The sequence below is a fragment of the Athene cunicularia genome (genome assembly GCF_003259725.1).
Source record: "Athene cunicularia isolate RWA chromosome 1 unlocalized genomic scaffold, athCun1 chr1_part2, whole genome shotgun sequence".
In the NCBI taxonomy this organism is placed as follows: Eukaryota; Metazoa; Chordata; class Aves; order Strigiformes; family Strigidae; genus Athene; species Athene cunicularia.
In genome coordinates, this window is record NW_020799092.1 from 49,240,901 (window position 1) to 49,260,413 (window position 19,513).

At 41.2% G+C, this 19,513-nt stretch overlaps 1 protein-coding gene across 4 annotated transcripts in view; it reads left to right on the forward strand.

Annotated features, from left to right (window-relative positions):
* The window catches only part of SCAF11 (SR-related CTD associated factor 11), a 46,947-nt gene extending 37,630 nt beyond the window's left edge, over window positions 1-9,317 (forward strand). For all 4 annotated transcript variants that reach the window (XM_026867739.1, XM_026867741.1, XM_026867738.1 and 1 more), the window contains exons 11-15: window positions 87-2,606; window positions 4,584-4,927; window positions 7,448-7,669; window positions 8,072-8,191; window positions 8,556-9,317. In XM_026867739.1, coding sequence (XP_026723540.1) covers window positions 87-2,606; window positions 4,584-4,927; window positions 7,448-7,669; window positions 8,072-8,191; window positions 8,556-8,684 — 3,335 coding nt within the window. In that variant the 3' untranslated portion in view covers window positions 8,685-9,317. The remainder of the gene's footprint in view (window positions 1-86; window positions 2,607-4,583; window positions 4,928-7,447; window positions 7,670-8,071; window positions 8,192-8,555) is intronic.
* The last annotated feature ends 10,196 nt before the right edge of the window (window positions 9,318-19,513 follow it).

Genomic DNA, 19,513 nt, shown 5'->3' on the forward strand with positions numbered 1-19,513 from the left:
TTTAAATGGAGAAGGTCATTTTATGTTCTTAACTGTGTTTGAATAAATGGTTATTATCAAACTTTAATGTATTCTGCTTTTATTAGAGACTTTAGGCAAAGGATATGCTGTTGCCTGTACCCAAGAAGGAGAAGAGAAAAAACAAGCCTCTGGTTCATCTGGTGCTAGAGGAACTAGAAGGAAATCAGTTAATACTACTCCTAGAAGAAGGTCTGCACGAAACAGCAAAAATGAGACTCTGGTTCAATCTCGGAGCTCACCTAGGTCAAGCAGTTCTGCGTGCGGTGCCCCTGATGGCAGTAACCCATCTCTGAATAAATGTCCTTCAGAATCAGAGAAGGTTCCTCCAAAACGGAAGTCTAAAAGACTAGTTAAGCAACAAACACCTGTGGTTAAAAAGAAACTGAGAAGTTCTGCACGTTCTGAAAAATCGTCCAATGATTCAGGTGAAGATGATGACGTTGCTGAGTCTGAAGCAGTTGTAGCATTAGATAATGACCAGCAGTCAGATAATGAAAGCAATAACACAAGCCTTCCACAGAAAAAGAATGCAGAAACAGAATCTGCAAATGGTTTGGAAAGCTGTAGTGAACATGCTGAAGTTGAGGAAACTGCAGGAGGATGTGACAAAGGTGAAGATAGTTCAGGCAACGTGGATGTAAGCTTTTCTGTCCAAGAACCTCCAGTACTAACTTCAGGGGATGAAAATCAGGAAGCTGAAGTAAAAGGAGTCAATGAGAAAAATTTAGATCTTAAGAATCAGGACATCTGTGAAAATAGTCTTGAACAAATGGAAACAGTAGCTAGTCCCAGAGATGAAGTATGTGACCATGCAACGTTTGAAAAAGTAGATCAGATGCTGTCTCGTCCTCCAAATGAACTGATGGAGAATGTAGTAACTTTGACAAAAATAGATCAATCAGTAGCTAGTCCAGGAAATGAATTGTTGGACTCTCCAGAACCTTTGGGAAAAGATCAGCCATTAGAGAGCCCCAGAATCGAATTGCCTGAGCATCCAGCAGCCATAGAAATAGATGATTCCGAGGCCGAAATAAAAACAGTAGTAGACTGTGCAAGTACAAATACTCATAACTTAAAAACTGATCAAGTAAAAGAACCAGATACATTAATACACAGTATTTCTATGGACAGTACATCAGAACAATCCTTAAAAGAGAGCACCATGCCAGAAAGTGATGCGGGTAGAACTTCAGAGTCACCCCAGTTAAATGCCGAACATAAACATTTTGGTGAAGATAACAATGAGATGATACCAATGGATTGTGACTCCTTGTGTAGTGACCAGTATGAACCTCAGATTGAGCAGGTACCACCGGCTGAAAGTACAGAGCAAGGAGAAGTGAATTCCTTGCAGTGTGATGTGGGAAATGGTACATCAGTTTCAGGACTTTCTGACGAAAAAGATGAAACTGTTCATCAAGAAAAAGAGTGCCAATCAGAACTCAAAAAAGATAAAAAGACTCGAACTAGAAGGTCTAGATTTCACTCTCCATCAACAACTTGGTCTCCTTCTAGGAGAGAGGGCAAGAAATCTCAGTCACCATCCCCTAAACGGGAGATGACCAGAGACAAGAGCTCACGATCACCTAAGAAGGAAACTGTCAGGGAGGGACAGAGATCCTTATCTCAGTCTCCAAAGAGAGACATGATCAAAGATGAGAAAAAACTACCATCTCGATCTCCCAAAAGGGAAACTGTCAGGGAAAGCAGGAGATCATCATCTCGGTCAAGAACTAAGGATTCATCTCCAAGGCAGAAATCTAGATCTCGAAGCAGTGATAGAGATAGTCAAAGAAGAGATCGTGACAGAGAAAGAAGAAATAGGAGGTGGTCTAGGTCACGGTCACGATCTAGGTCAAGATCACGGTCCAGGACAAGAAATAAAGGTTCTTCATTCTCTCGAAATGAGAGAGGCAGTCATTCACCTCGATGGAAAGAGAGATGGACAAATGACAGCTGGAGGAGTCCCAGAGGAAATGATCGATACAGAAGAAGTGATCAAGAAAAACAAAATGAAAGTCTTAAGAAAGAGAAGGACAGTACAGAAAAAAACAGTGATGATCAGTGTTCTTCAGACAAGTGGAGGAATGATTGTCCAGACTGGGTAATGGAAAGGATAAACTCTGTTCCAGAAGTCAGGAACAGAGAGAGAGATAAACCTCACTGGGAAGATGGCAGGCATGATAATTCAGGACAGTCTTGGAATAAAAACTTTGGTTCAGGTTGGATTCCAAATCGAGGGAGAGGTCAGCGTGGCCGAGGTGGACGTGGAAGAGGTGGTTTCATGTATGGAGACCAGAGTGAAAATCACTGGCAAAACAGAAAACCTCTCTCAGGGAACTCAAATGATTCTGGGAATGAAACTTCAAGGTTCCCAGAACATCAGCCATACAAGCGTAAGAATGAACAAGATTATTCTTTTGATACACCTGCTGACAGATCTGGGTGGACATCTGCATCCAGCTGGGCTGTAAGAAAGACTTTACCTGCTGATGTGCAGAATTATTATTCAAGAAGAGGACGCAGTTCACCAAGCCCACAGTCTGGATGGGGAATGAGACAAGAAGAGGAGACACCTGAACAAGGTATTCATAGTTTTGAAGCATAAAAGCTTAGTCACAGCTATAGTAGCCAAGTAAAATCCTAGTCATATTCACCTATCTTGAGTTACTTAGCTGTTCAAAATAATACAGGGTGAATCTATAGTCATTTTGTAATATGGAGGTTTGTAGGTGTGGAGTTTGGAGATTTCTTGTGTTTTGATGGTTTTTTGGTTTTGCATAAAGTTAGATGTAATTTAAGGACTATGCATCTGAAGAATGCTACTTACTGAAGTAAATGGATTTGGTTGAAGTGAAAGCATATAGTCTTTCATGGTTACTTTTTTGCATCTGTACACATTTTGAAAAGGGTAGTTTTTTTCAAGTAGATTTGCATTTGCCTGTGCCAGACCCACACTGTAGATTCTAGAGATAACAAATTAATACGTTGATGTTTATATTGCTTTTAAATAAGCATTTTCCTCTTTATATGCTTAAATCTAGGGGAGATTTATAAATTCAAAACTTTTACTGTATGTCAGCATTAAAATTCCTCAAGTCTCAATAGAAGTTAATATTTTTGAGTATGTTACATCTAAAAGGTGACTGTCCTAATGGAAATAAACTTTTTGGTAGAAAGTGAGTTAACTGTGGATGGGATTGATTCTGAATAGCTACTAAGTCATCCACAGATTATTAATGCTCTGAAGAAAGACAGATCTGAATTATATTTAAAAACTGTAAAATCCACTTCTGAAGGCAACTACACTTGCACTTCCCTAATGTCTTCTTGCTTGGTCTTTCATTTTTATCCATTTTCATCCTATATACCATTTTCATGCCTATTTGCAGTTTTATCTTTTCAGAGACAACTGCAGCAGTGGCTGCTTAGCTTTGAGGAAACGTCAATTTTCAGTCTGTTGCAGGCAAAATTTATGAAAACTTTGAGTATATTGTGTGACTCACAGGCTTTTATTTCACATAGTTCAGGAACAATCACACTGTTATATTCACTTTTGGAACATGAATTCAGTGATCACTCAAAACTGGATAAAACAGGCTATGTTGTCATCATGACATGGTCCTGGGCAGCCTGCTTTTGCTGACCCTGCTTGAGCAGGGGGGTTGAACTAGATGGTCTTGATAGGTCCATTCCAACCTCAGTGATTATGTTATCCCCTGATCTTTAAAAATATGTTTTGGGATGAGGCATAAGGATTTAAATTCTAATTCCTGTGAAATAGGTGACAGGATTCCTCAAGGAAATGGATTCTGAAGGAAGTACATCTGAATTATAACCTATATCAACCATTCCTCACAACCGATTTCTTGACTTCTGGAAGGTTTACTGCTTGTATCTAGACTTAAACTTTTTGGCTTCTTTTAAGACAGTGAGATAGCAATTTTTTTTTTTAAGTGCCACCCAAAGAGGTTATTTTTACTTCTGGGCTTTACCTGTTGTATTGTTACAGGGTTTTTGAACCACTCTTTCTGAATGTGAACATCTTTGAAATTGATTGAGAATGATTTATTATTCGGTGTTTAAAAAAAAAGCCACACCAAAAAAACCCCAGCCAACCCAGCACAGTATTTCTGTAGTTACCAGAAATGGCTACAGTGAGTGTCTGTGAATGAGGCAGAGGGGAGCAGAGCATTGCATATCTGGTAATGTCTTAAACCTTCTGCAAGTGCAGCAGCCAGTTAAGTTATGCTGTCTTTCTGCTCTTCAGGGGAGAATTACTGGTTCATTGTGATGAAATAATTTATTAGCTGTGCTGTAGGAACAAGTAGATCAAAATGCAGACTTCGATAGTAACCCAAACTTTTTAAACTCAGAAACTGGCATTTGGCTCCATGTCATGTCTGGTGATGAGTGTAATAATGTAGCACCATATCCTTAAAATACTCAGATGATAGAAAGCTTTTTGATACTCCATGAAGAGTTTAGATACCTGGCTCCACCTTTGCTTTGTAAAGGGTGGATTTTCTATTTCATATCCTGTCTGTTTTTTCTTTTGATAGATCCAAACCTCAAAGACCAAGGCAACCAGCAAAGCGATGGTTCTCAGTTATCGATAAATATGATGCAGCAACAGATGAATGTAATGCCACAAGTGAATGCGCAGCACCAACCTATGAATATCTTTCCATACCCAGTGGGTGTCCATCCTCCCATGATGAATATGCAACGAAATCCTTTCAGCATCCCCCCTCCAATGCCCATGCATCTCCCTACCGGAGTGCCTCTCATACAGGTAGCTGCTCCCACTAATTTGTCTCAGGGATTACCTCCGCCTCCACCTCCACCCCCACCATCTCAACAAGTCAACTACATTGCTTCACAGCAAGATGGAAAACAATTGCAGGTATGCTTTATCAGAAGCCAGGGCAAGAACAGTATTCAAGTAATATCAGTTAAGGGTTTATTCTATTGAATACCATAGTTTCGATAAATTTATACTTGCAGTTTCTTTCTCTCTTGCCTGTCTTCTTCCACCCCACACCAAATTTAAAGTGCAACTATCCATGAGAATATGGGTTGTTTTGGGGATGTAGGCTGGGTTGTTTTGGGGATGTAACTTTTAAATAACAATATACAACATCGTAACTGGGGTTTTATGTCAATGAGGTGTTCCAGCTGGTAATGGAACCCTGAAAAATTTCATCAATGTTGTCCATTATCTTTGTCTTCTAAGAAGTCCTCTGTTTCCAAAACTAAGTTTTCCCCTTCAAAACCTGATTTTTAAGTTTTAGGAAATGCTTGAATCCCCTTTCAGCAGCATGTAGGAAGTGACGTGAACCTCCTTGTTGCAGTTTTAATTCCATGGGGTATATGAGCAGAGGAAGTTTATGAAGTACTGTATGGCAACCATTGTTCCACACTTCCATACTTCCATTCTCCAGTTGTTATCTCAGCAGCCACCCCACTCATGTGCATTCCTATGTTTAATCTTTTGAGCCTTTTTGTTAATAATTTCTAAGTTTTTTGGTATGTTTTACTTCCCCCTTCTTGCCTGGGTCTCTTTTTTTTTTTTTTTTTTTTGCATGCCCTGTTTTAAGACCTAACTCCCAACTTGTTTCTCCAGTTTCAAAAAGACTGCTGTGCTTGGGGCTGGTCAGACCATCTTTTTGTGACTTTCAAGACATCTCAAAACAATCTTTGTGTATATGCGTTTCTCCTCTAGCCAGCTGTTTATATTAGGGGCTTTTATATCAGGGAAAGGAGAATGAACAACTTCTAGGAGAGTGCGTGGCCCTGCAAGGAGGTGTAATACTGCATCTGTGATGTGTAAAGGGCTCTTCAGGGGTTGACTGAGGTTTGTGCTTTTCTTCTGTTGCAGGCTGCCTGATCTAACCTAAAAAGCTTTCCCCTACATTCCAGGTTGAAAAAGTGATGTCCTAGAACAATTCTTTCTAACCCTCTATTTTCATGTGTCATCTCTGAAGATAAATGGCCTACATTATTTTCACTTTCAACTGCTGTTAGCTGTTCATATTCATTAACTTAGAGCAGAAGGAGTTAAGTACCATGGGAAATACCAAGTGAGGTTACAGTCTGTATGAAATACTTAAATACTCAGCAAGGTAAAACATTATGGTACTGTTGGAGCTAAAATGCTGGTAGGTGGCTGACTGTAATTTAAAACATTTTCACAGTTAGAAATTCAGTAGGCTTAACCTCTGAAATGTAAGAACGCAGAATGTAGGCTACATACCTCTGTGAAATATAGTATCTAGTGCAGCAATAAACACATTTCTATAAGTATTGTGTGCTGTTCCAAAATACAGTTATTTGTTAGTAAAGTCCCTGTTATATTTGTACTCTTTTTGTGGAAGGGTGTCCATGAACCTTGAATGCTTTTTGGGAGCTGCTGCTTTTCCTTTGAGCTCTCATCGAACAACTCCTTGGTGGTGGCACAGTAGAAATGACTGAATACTGCAAGATTCCACCTGTCCTCCCTCTGGATAGGAAAATTAAGAAAGCTCACTGGTGAACGCTGGCATGCTGATTTTAACAGCTCAGTACTTACGTCCTTTCCAAGGAGCTCAAATTCCTGTTTCATTATTTTCCATCTGGATAAATGCAGATGTGACGAGTAATGGTGATTACCTGCAAAAAGTAGCATTTAGGCTAGCCTGTCAGAAGCATGTTGGGAAGGTGTATTCTTGTCTTTTGCTAAGAATGACCTCTCTCTGAGGTTTGAGAACTACTGATTTCTCAATTCCAAAGCAGCAACAGTGCCTGTGGTCTTTTGGTGATGTTTGGAAATGTACAGAAAAGGTCTTTCCCTGAAGAACAGATCCTAGTGCTTCAACCAGCATTTCACCTCTACTCTCAGGGAGATTTGTAGGTGTATTTACATTTGAAATTCATTCACAAGTTCAAGCTGATAATGAACATGAAAATAAAATGTTTTCAAAGTAGCATCATTGTGATGTGGGAATGCGAGTATTGTTTCAAGTAACTTTGTATGTTTAGGTGCTGATTTAAAAAAAAAAAAAAGGTAATCTGATTTACAAAACAGGGCATCCTATACACTCCTGTGACAAGTAGAGAGGTTCTGTAGCCATAAGCTTCCTTTCCCTTGTGCTAACACCCTCCGTGCCTGTTTGCAGGAGACTTTGTTCACTTTATCACTGGGATCAGAGCAGAATCTAGCAACCACAGTGGTGACATGGAGGATGCTTTACTTTTCAAGCTTTTTTTCTTTTGAGTAGATCTGATACAATGTGTGTATGTTCTGTAATAATGGACAGTGTGGAAATTAGCTAATGAACCAAAGCATGTAGTATAGATGCTCTTTCTATAGCTGCTGAGTCTTCTAGAAAGGCATGTTGTCATACTGAAAGATAATATATTAACCACTAATAACTTTTTAAAACAGGGCATTCCAAATGCGGCTCATGTAAGTAATAACATGAGTGCTCCAGCCTTGCCTGCTCCAACAGCAGCAGTCCTGGGAAACGTGGGAACAGTTCAGGGACCAAGTTCGGGTAATGCAATGTCATCAAGTCACATCAAAAGCTCTAATGCAGCTGTAAAATTGGGAGAAAACAAAGCAAGTGTAACAGTGGAAGCCAGCGCAGATAGCTCGAAGAAGGACCAGGCAAGTTCAAAGTTCAGAGTGTATATATATATATGGTTTTTATATATAAATATATACATAATAAAAATTGAGATACTGAAAAATAGCAAACTAACAATCCCCCTCCTGTGTAATATACTTAATACCTTTGTGTATGTGATACTTTCATGGTGGCTGTAGGATATAAACTAGCAAGTTGACTGTCTTTATAGTGTGCTTTAAAGACTACATTAATGAATATTTAATTGCTGTGGGACAACTTTCTGTTCTTAGTAAAGTGCAGAGAGCTCGCATGAGAGCCAAACTGAAGGGAGCATGGTTTCCTAGTCATCTTTAATAACTTTGTGAAGTTTTCATTTGTGATTGATAAAAAGATACATATGCAGGCACTGAAAGATAATAATCAAGTTTGTTTTTTATTAGAAATTGTTAATTCAGGAAAAAGCAGCACAAGAGGTCAAACTAGCTATTAAACCTTTCTACCAAAATAAAGACATCACTAAGGAAGAATATAAAGAGATTGTGCGGAAAGCTGTAGATAAAGTAAGTTGATTTATTCATCTGAAATGCATACATTTCGATTGAGGTAGGGTTTGGGGTGGATTTCTTAATCTTGTGGGAACAACGAGTATTTGCTGAAAAGAGGAACAGGAAAAGCAAAAATATCTTGGTCTCTTTCCATGAGAGCATTTTCAGTTCCTCAGAGCATAACTCATTTATTGTGTGAAAGAGGTGAATGGGAATTGAGAAGTATTTGGGAAGCAATTGGAAAGAAGTATTAGGAGTTTCCAAAGTTGTTCTGCATGACAAGAAATCTGTGGTGTTGGGAAGTTAAAACAGTGTGAAACAGTGACAAATCAACAGAAATGTTTCAAACTTTTTTTTTTTTTTCTTAAAACTGTTGTAGGTTTGTCATAGCAAGAGCGGAGAAGTTAATTCAGCAAAAGTGGCAAATCTAGTGAAGGCGTATGTAGACAAATATAAACATTCACGGAAGAAAAATCCCGAAGAGGCAGTCTCCTGTGAAAGGAAATAGAACATGTTTTCAGTTTTTAACTTTATTCTATTTGCAAAGTGCAATTTCAACATGAACCATTAACTGAAAACTGTACATGACAGTGATTTAAATCTGGTTTTGATAAAATTATTTTTCAATGTAGTATATAATGTTTTGTTCTAAAGAAATATAGATCTACAGGGCAACTTCTTTATTCCTTTTTAAAAACAGATGTCTAAAAATAAAGGTGTAAAGAAGAATCATTAGGAATGTACGATTGTGTGGATACTTAGATGTACAGCATTTTGACTTGAGTAACAGAGTGCATTAAATTAGAAACTTCTGAGTACATTGATTTTTGGAACAGGTATGTACAGTACATGTAATTGGTCAGATTAAAGTAATTTTTTTTTCTTTTGATTTCTCCCTAAATATAGCAAAGATAAAATAATGTATTGCCTTGACAAATATTTCTAATGTTAACTGGACATGCTGAATGCAGGGGTCACAATGTGTATATATTTAAAAAAAAAGCACAGGGTGGAGTTGTCTGAACAGAAGAGCTGTTTAGATTTTAAAAAGAAGAATCATAAACAGTAGAATGCAGTGTCCAAACCATGGATGGGTGCTGCACATCTGTTGTAACACCAAATAAAAATTATGCTGCTTGGTTTTGTTTGTGATGTTTTTCAATTTGTTTCAAGGTAGTGGGATGAACTTGAATAACTGAAAGCCCTCACTTGCCACACACTGACAACCTCAGTTCATGTCTAACCCTGTCCTTAGCTAGTAGGGAATTTGGATACTAGAGCTGGATCTGCAGAAACATGAAGAAACTGGTTTACATACAAATTCCAGCTTTCTTGATTTTTACTAGGCTACCAGCTGGCAATTGTGGCTGTATAATACTTCTCCTTGTTAACCAGGGACTGTAGCATGGATCACCAGACTGGTATCACTGAACATGCGCAATCTGAAGGTTTTCTACTTCCCTGACCACTTAAGTAGAGAGGTTAAAAGAGGTACCACAAGCATTTTAAAAGTAGATGTGGGGTCACTGAATATACTAGGGCAGTGCTTACACCTGAGGTAAAACCGGGTTTGGTGAGGTAGCAGCAGGGAGGGGGGCTGAAACACTATCATCACTACATGGTTCTTAGGGAAAAAATGGATTTGTGTGGAGAAGGAGCCTTACTTGGAGATAGAAATACTTGTTCCTGTACACTTGGGCCCAGCTGTTGGTATTTCAGCACACCCCCTCCTGTCCTGCAGTAACCTTTGGTCTTGGCTCAGCCTGGCTTCTGCTCCAACCTAAGGTCTGGCTCAAAAGCATGAAGATAAACCATTTTGGCAGAAAGTATTGATCAAAATTTCTAAGAAATTATCTCTTAATAGCCAGTAGTTCCCAAATTAACTGTTCTTGGCAGAAAACACTGTCTTTATCCTGTAAATTTTGCAGAAGCTTGAGGATGAAATAAGGGATACATACCCCTGTACACACATGTGATTATACAAGAGATATGTACGTGTAAAAAATGTGATGTTAGTCGCAACAGTTGCTCACTTGGTTTTAACTATAACTTTCTGCAGACTTAATGAAGCATTTGGCTGTCTATATTTATTTTTGTGTGCCTAAATAAAAATGCTATGTAAATTAGAAACAGATATAATACATTTTCTACAGTCAAGCCAGGTTTTAGATTTTTCAAAATACTCAGTTTTACACTGTGGTAGCAATTTCTATGATCTCTTGAGCTATTTTAAGCAAAAATTGGTTAGCACTTTTTGAAAAATGTTGTAGCAAATTGCTATGTCTATCCTGGTTTATCACGCCATGCGTACTTATTTTTATTACATTTTCCTTTTCTGAACTTCTGGAATTTAATGACTTTTTATATCTTTTTACTCTGTACGGTTGAGCCTTGCTATAAAGCTCCTTTCTCAGGAGCCAGATAAATGATTTGTGATTTGGGGTTTTTTTCCCTTTTAGAGGAGAGGTGGAAATTGGGTGGGAAGGAACAATGGAGGATTTAAACTGGAGAGGAGTCATTAATTTCTTGCTTTGCAGCTCCTGGCTGGAAGATAAGCTGTCACTTGCTGCCACGTTGTTTGGGCAGTGACTATAGCAATGCTCCACTGTATTACAAAATGTAATGAAGAATATCAGATAGAGTAGGATGTGATCAGTAACTTTATTTTTTATGATTGAATATTTCAGAACTTATCAGAAAATATGCAGTTGTTACAATTTCTATGTTGAATAAAAAAAAAAAAATGCATTGCCTTAATACATAGACTCTCCTCCTATTTTTCCCAAAACGCAGTAAGGTTGCTGCTGGTGTGACTGCCCCAGAAGGCATATACTTTAACCTTGTAGTCATGTTTTTGTTAAAATAGTATGAAAGCTGTATTTCTATTTATTGAAGCTCCTTGTACTTAAAGTCCCAACGAGCGCTAGCACTGAAGGCAAAGTGATGGGGACGCTGAGCCCCCTCGCTGCCTCTAGGGTATCGGTGATTCATCGATCCAGATTGCCTTGAGGAAAACAGTTTCGAAACTGTGTACCTTCTGTGAACTTATGCAAATCAAAAGGGTTTTCCTTGCACTCCTTCCACTGTCTCACTGTGCATGCTGCTTGAATGTCTCATCCTAAAGATGTACCTTATGAGCACAGTGGCTGGCCAAAGTCCACAATACAGTGTTTGTAGCATAAGGCTGGAGTGCTGTCTACTGAAAAAATACTCTAAAAACTTAGTTTTGTGTAGTGCTTAACAGTTTCTAATAAATTCTTTTTATTAAGCTGACAGTAGTCTGTGTTTGGTCTTAAATGATTCTGGCTCAAGTGGTTTCATTCAGAAATTAGTGTAATTACTGTTACTTCTGTACATGTGCATATTTAATCTTGTTCTGTGTTGTCTGGGCTCCCCTTCCTTTATATCTTGTTTTCAGTTAGTCTGTCCTCACCCTGCCTCTCCTCTCTGCAGATGTTCCAAGCTCAGAAAAACAAATTCTTGTGCCAAAACATCCCATCTGTGGCGGGTGCTGCAGTGGGGGTTCTAGGTACCAGGTGCTGCAAAACGGTGTGGGGTGCGGTGTGTGTTGTCATCTGCTGTGTGGATCAAATGAGGGCAGGACTCCAAACCCATGAGGCTGTGTCCTGCACACTAGAAGTACCCATCAAAACAGTGGGCCTCACTGAGCAGCGTGGTTTAAACCCAGCTGGCAGTGAAATGCCACACAGCTGCTCCCTCACCCTCCCCCACCCAGGGGATGAGAGAGTATTGGAGCGGTAAAAGTAAGGAGACTCACAGGTTGAGATAAAAACAGTTTAATAATTGTAGTAAAATAAAATGATAATAATAGAAAGTACAAATGGGTAATGCACAATGTGATTGCTCACCACCCCTCCAAACTGACACCCAGCCTGTTCCTGGCTAGCAATCCCAAAATACCAAGATCCTGCAAGAGAGAACCCTCTCCTTCCCTGCCGACCCTCCTTTATATACTGAGCATGATGCTGCGTGATATGGAATATTTCACTGGCCAATTTGGGACCAGTGCTCTGGCTCTGCTCCCTCCCAGCTTCTTGTACACCTGCACACGAGCAGGACCCGGGGAGCTGGAAAGTCCTTGATCTCTTCACAGCAACTGAAAACATCAGTGTATTATCAGCATTCTTCTCATACCAAATGCCATGCTGAATCTCAAACACAGCACTATTCTAGCTGCTAAGAGAAAAATTAACTCTATCCCAGCCAAAACCAGGACACTGAAATAGCCAATTGGGAATATAGCACCTGATGGCTCCCTACCTTCCTTGGGAGTAATACTCCAGGCATCACTGTACAAGATTAACCCAACTGTACTTTAATGAGGTACCTCTGTGGGTAACAGACACACAAGATGTGTGTGAGAGCCTGCTGTCCTTCAAGGTGGCTGGCTGCCTGCTCTGTGAAACAAGGAAGCTTTGTTAGATTTGGGTTGGTTTGGCTGGGTGGTAACACCGAGGGTGCAAAAGGACAGTCTTACCTTGATGCTGCTCAAGTGGTGCCAAGCTTCTTCCGTGTTCACTAAATTTACTAATAGATGGGTGTGGGGTCTTAGGAAAGAGCACATCACTTTGAGGAGCAAGGGTAGAAACTAAGGTCTACAAAGGCTAAAAAGCTGGTTCAGGGTCTGGAACACATGTCCTATGAGGAGCAGCTGAGGGAACTGGGGGTGTTTAGTCTGGAGAAGAGGAGGCTGAGGGGAGACCTCATCGCCCTCTACAGCTACCTGAAAGGAGGGTGCAGAGAGCTGGGGATGAGTCTCTTTAACCTAGCAGAAAGCGACAGGACAAGAGGGAATGGCCTCAAGTTGCGCCAGGGAAAGTTCAGACTAGATATTAGGAAGCATTTCTTTACAGAACGGGTTGTTAGGCATTGGAATGGGCTGCCCAGGGCAGTGGTGGAGTCCCCATCCCTGGAGGTGTTCAAGAGTAGGGTCGATTTAGAGCTTAAAGATATGCTGTAGGTGGGAACTGTGCTAGGAGAACGGTTGGACTAGCTGATCTCCAGGGTCATTTCCAACCTAGATGATTCTGTGATTCTGTACGGTCAAGGCTTAAGGGGCTTGGCGAGGATGTTTGCTGGGGAGAGGGAGGCTCAGAGGTGTCAGTCCCTTGAGGCCAAGTCTTCCGAAGGAAGAGAAGCACTCAGATGCGTGTCCTGCAGCTGTAATCATCTAGTGAAGCTGGGCTAGTGTGACCAAGCCAGGAGGGGCTTTGTCAGTCATGATGAGTATGACGTTACCTCAAGTAGATGAAGATGCAGTTAAAATCACTGCATCAGAGGCTGAGAGAAGACATGCTGAAAGACAGTCCCAAGAAAATAGTCTTAAAGAGGGAAGTAATTTAAACAAACAATGCAGTTAATTAAAAATTTATTCTCTAAGTTACAAGCCAGTCTTATTGCCACATGCCTGCTTGGGGGCATGGACCTTTTCGTGCATCCTAAGAGGAAAAACCACCATTTAATCCACAGCTGCAAAGAGCTTTTCAGTACATCTGTTTAACTATGGCTACCACTGCCCCCTCGGCATTCACCTGCCATTTGCTGTGTGCTGTACATGTGTCACAAGTTGATTTTTGTACATGCAGAGATCTTGATCTGGGTCCTGCAAATACACGCAGTCAAGATTAAGTTTAAGCAGGTGAGGCATTTCATGCATTTAAAACCAAGTGACTTGCATGTGAGGAGAACCATCTGCCAGGTCTCCAAGGGCCATCACTGCTTCAAGCAAACTGGTGGGAGGAAGGATATCTTGTTTTGAATCTGAGTAGTGTCGGCACCACCAGGACAGAAACGTTTCTGTGAGCAAGCCCAGAACATGCAGAGGAGAGGCACATGGGGACAAATGGCAGGGGCAGAACTAGCTCATTAGTTAGGACTTGTAATTTTTACTGAGTGAATGCTGTTGCAGTCAGGTTAACACAGCTAAAGCCTTTCTGGATCCCACCTCTGCAGGTAGCGCTGTAAAATCTTTACTCAGTTTTGCTATAGAGATCACTGTGCTGGAGTCTACCAGCCAACAAAAGGGTCTGGTTTTTCCCCAGAAATCTCATCTTGGACATCATAACACATCGTTGTGTAAAACAAATATGCTGATTCCTAAGGTGGACTTACACCTTTTGACTTACAGTTCTGAAACTATGCTGGCAACATTTTTCGTTACTATTTTTACAATATTCACATTAATCAATACTTAATAAAAAATGTAGAGACATGAATAAGGACAATAAAGTAGATAAATTATAGTAATTAAAGAGTAGTTATTAGATGCAGCAGCTTTCAAAATAATGGAGCATCTATGAAGATTTTTAAAAAATCACTAATGTAAAGATAAAAAAGAAAAAAATAAAAGCACAAGTAACTACTTGTGTAAAAGGAGATGAAGCTGTGAGAAGGCATAGGCTGGGCTATGGAACTTGACTTATACTTGACTCTGACCTTTCCAGTATTACTCAGTCACAACTCTCAGAGATTCACACACCAACAGCAAGCTTTCAACCACCTCTATGTTTTCATAGACTGCCAATAAATACAGGGTATTACAGCAATGTAGTAAATGCTCATTATGCACAGTAAACAATCAAACCCAGAGTGGAATCCAACACAGAGAAAAATCACTGCAGGAGCCAAACCTAAGGAATTTTGGCAGCAGGTTGTCATATAATTAATCCTAAAGTGTTGCAGAAATTAAACCTACAACCACTGAATTTTTTATGATGAGCATCAATCAAAAATAGCCAGGGATTCCTAGCTGCTTCAGTGCATTAGCAGATGGGATTAAAGAAAATAACTTTTGGAAGTCAGAACTTACTTACCTGTAAATTCCAGAGCCTTTTACAGAAATTCAGTGCTCTCGGGGACCAGGAAGGTAGCTTACACGTGGCAGGTAGAGTCTCCTGTAACACCAGACAGGAACATCACCGCCTTCTTTTCTCTCCAGGAGTTACAGGGGGACACCTGATGTGCAGGTGTTTGCAGTGCAGATGTTTATCAGGAGCGCTAATGGCCAAAGCACAGCCACTGGCTCGCTCTGCCCAAAGCCAAGAGGAGAGCAGTGTTTCTCCTCGCGTGGGCAGCAGGAGGATCAGGGACCCCGGTGCTGCCTGCGATCATGAAGCCCCTGGGCACACACTCCCCCAAAAGGAAGCCCATCATTATATATATCTAGCAGAAAAAGCTGTCTCACACACACAGCTTGATCAGTTGCCATTATTTACCACTGCATGTTACCTGGTAGTTAAATGACCATATCAGACTGATAAACTCTAAGACATCTCCCCTGATAAAAATAATAATCATCTTGGGGCACACAAGATCTGCCTCTGAGTTGATGCCAATGTCTTTGATGCCAATACACTGCAGAGCTGCTGCTCCTTCTGCAAAGTGCATGGCTTTGCTGTGTAACCTCAATGTCCCTGAAGCAGGAGCAATTAAATAACCAGCATGGGGTGTGGGAGACCCTCCTCACCCAGCGATTCAACCCCCAACTCCCCATTGCTGACACAACTGCTCTGCAGCCACATCATCCAGCCAAAGACGGCACAAGGAGATGGACTTCCATGGCCTTGTGTCAAGCCCTAAGCTCCAGCCTGGTGTCCCAGGGCAGTTCCTAGAGGGGATTCAAAGGCTACTTAAAGAGTTCTAATAAATATACAGCAATATTTGGTATTGGGGGAAATACAAAACCCACACACACAACCATACAGGGCAGGCACCTCATGTTACATGGGCTGGGGCAAGTGGGTTAAATTTTTGAGGCACTGTGGGTTTTACTAGGGGGTTAGCCATAGGTCAGTTGGCCAACACTTCATGGAGATTTATGGCGGAACAGAGATTTGAAGTTGTGACCCTTCTGAATCGTACTGACCCCAGGTGACACGGGTAGAACAGCCCCACCGGCACACTGCAGTGCTCAGAGCAGTGACAGAGCGACCTCTCAGGTTGTGAAGGTTACGTTCCCATCTGAGTAGCAGAGAAATGCACCCAGAACAGCACTCTCCCCGTGTCTTCATTATCCTGATGACATCTAATGGAATGATGTAATCACATTAACTTTTGTAATGGTGCAGGCTCCCTGTTTCTAGGATCTTTCTCCAAAGGAAAAAGCAAGAAGTACCAGTCCATCTTTCTCCCTTACTGCTCCCTTCACTGGAGACTGGCAAAGCAACTGAACCCCAGCTCACCTTCCCAGGGGCCTGGGCCAGCGGGAGAAGTGGGATGAGGGTACAACCCCATATCCTAGAGGATGTGTTTCATATTTTATGATTCACCACGTAACTCCATCCTAAACCATATAAACAGAGAACACCCAGCCTAGAGCACCCTGCCTAAAGATAAGGAACAAGCAGACATTCCAGAAAAAGAAAAATTTACTCTTAGCCAGGACAGCAAGTTACCTGTGGAGATGTGCATTTAAAACTCCCAAACAAAACCAGCAAATTCTCTCAGAATGCAATTTGCAGCAAATCCATCTAAAAGGTAATCAAAGGCTACCTTAAAAAAGCTGTCCTAAAGCCACCCAACACAACAGCAGAAGATTCACACTTCACCTTAATGAGATTTTTGTTACTCCAATACTATATTTCTTTTCACCTAAGGTAAAAAGCAGTCAACTTTTTTAAAGGTATTGGCCCAGATTACTCTCAGGTTATCTTAGCACAAGCAGGGAGAAGCCAAAATACAAATGTCAACGATGCTATGAGCAAGTTGTGATACAACCATGTGAAAACCAGCAGGCGGTTAAAACAACTGAAGATGGTTTTGAAGTTGTGTTAAGAACATATTGCCATCTCATCACAAACAAACTGGTAGTAACTTTCCTCATTATAATCAGCCTTGAACTCTCTACCATTTGAAAGTGATTCACAAAGTCAAACCACTCCGTGTGGAACCCCCCCACCCAAGGGGTCCAGCTACGTGCAGTTCACCCCCCTGCAGAGCTGCAGCCCCGAGCGCTGCAGGCGCACCCTCTGCCACGCAGAAGGGCACGGCACAACATTTTGGTTCCCCTCCCTTGGGCTCGCTGTCTGTGCCAGGCTCTGCAGCCTGCGTGCACACCACCTCACCCGGCAAGCGAGAGGACATGAGGTGCAGCGCTCTGCAGCCGCCCGTGCAGGGAGCGACCGACAGCCTAATGACTACCTGCTAGAAAAGGCAGGGGAGGCAGAAGCAGCGCGACTGGATGATTATGGGTATCCCTTGCTGTTGCACGTCACCGTGTCACAATAAACTGCTGATTTATCTTCCCACAAGGCAGGGCAGTACCGTGATCTCTGCTCGAGCAGATGAGACAGACCCACGTGCTGTGACTTGCCGCAAGCCACAAAGCAGATCTTCGGCAGCGATGTGAACTGCACTCAAACCTCGCTACTTGCTCCAGTGCTTCTCCCTCCAGGCTACCCCCCCTTTGAAGCTGAAGAGCAAAACTAAAAAAGAAAAAAATGAAAATGTTTTTAGTAATGATAAAATTATCTGAATCTAGGATGTGCTTTGCCCCGAACTGCAGGCAGGCGGGCAGTCATTAACACTGACGGCTGTGCCCCGCGGCCCTGCCCTCACGTGCTACAGGAGAAACACCAGGAACTGTATCACTGGGCAAAGCCTAGTGTAAATTAATGGGGAAAAGAGCTAATTTGAAGGTGAGTAACTGTAATGCTTTTTCTCCTTCCAGGCAAGGTTGTTGCAATGTTTTTCAGTGGAGGTTAGACCATCCAACAGCAAAGTGCTCCGCTACTGTGCTGATACCAACCTCTAGAATACTCAGTGATGATTGAAGAGTAACACTTACTTTGGCAAGAGATGCTTTTAGCATCCTTACTATACAGAGAAACACTTCAAAGGAAGAACTTTAACTGTAGATACAAGGTATTTCCTCTTTTTTAAAGCCTGGAATTAGTGTAATATAGTTATTTTTTACCCAGTAATATTTTGTGCTCTTTTTCAAGAGGATGCTGTGGAGGCAAGCCAAAACAGAAATTCTTTATGACTGTTGCTCCTGAGACGATGCTCACGGGAGACCACAGGATGTTTTCCATCAGTTGTAATGAACAGTGGTGTCACTGAAGTTACTTACAATGAAGAAAATAATAGAAATTATGCATTTTCCTGCTCCAAAACCACCTATAATGGTAGTATGCTGTGTATCATATGTACTGTGAAACACACATTGCTAGTTGCTATCCCCCTCAATGAACTTCCAAAAATTGGATTTATCACAAACAACTTGGAGCTGCGAGGAGTTAAGTGACAGCAAGTCTGCATCAAACTCCCACATAGAACTATCACACTAACAAGCATGAAAATACAGATGACGCAGAGCTAGCAATGACACCACAGTACATACGGTTACATCACCGAGGTACCTGTGTGAATCCTGCATCTTCTTGCTTTTTGGCAACTATATTCTGAAATTGAATGTTTTCCTGGAGCAACTGGCCAGTAAGTATTTCACAGTAGAACAATGAGTACACACACAAATCAGTAACACACTTCACCACTGTACATCACTACGTAATTGATACTCTGCCCTACGTTTGTTACTCAGAACACCCGTGGCTAAAGGCTACATTTGGGCTGCTTTGAAACTGGGGTACATATGCAGCAGTCAGCTGTAGTGGAGGTTGTTCCAAACACTGTACAAGGCCTGTAACAGCAACTGTATGGGAGGGCAAGGTCCACCTACTGCCCTGCATCTATCTGAAATCCTTGGAATGTCAGACTGCTCACAGAGGTAACTTTGCTTCGAAGAGGGCAAGCCCAAGGAATATTTCTACAGCTTCCTTCCAAAGATGACCCTGTAACTAATTTCTCCCTTTCTTACTTTAATTCTATTATTCCATGCTGTATTTCCTAGAACTATCAATTTCTTTCTGTATGCATAGGTTCACATTTTGTGATCTAGTAAATATGTCTCTCAATCATTATGTAAAATTGTTACTCAGAGCTCAAATCCATTAGATAACACCAAATGCAACAGAGCTATAAATGACCGTGCATTTTCCACAGAAACATTCATTACTTCCAGATTTAGTGCAGACCCAGTAAGGCCAGGTTTGGTTCTCAGGTTAGTAGTCAGGTTGCAACTTACAGAAGCATTAAACAGTTATGTAGCGATGAGGTAGAAAGGTATTTCTGTTAAAGACAGGAACACTGAAGGCTGTGGTACAAACATGGCATTATCTGGTTGCCTGTCACCTACTCAAAAACTTTAGGGGTGCACAGGTCAATTATACCTATCATGATCTTGCCTGAACTCAAGTGACAGCCCTAAATTCTGCATTACCATATTCAAATGAGGTGGTGAAGGTTGTTTTGTGTGTT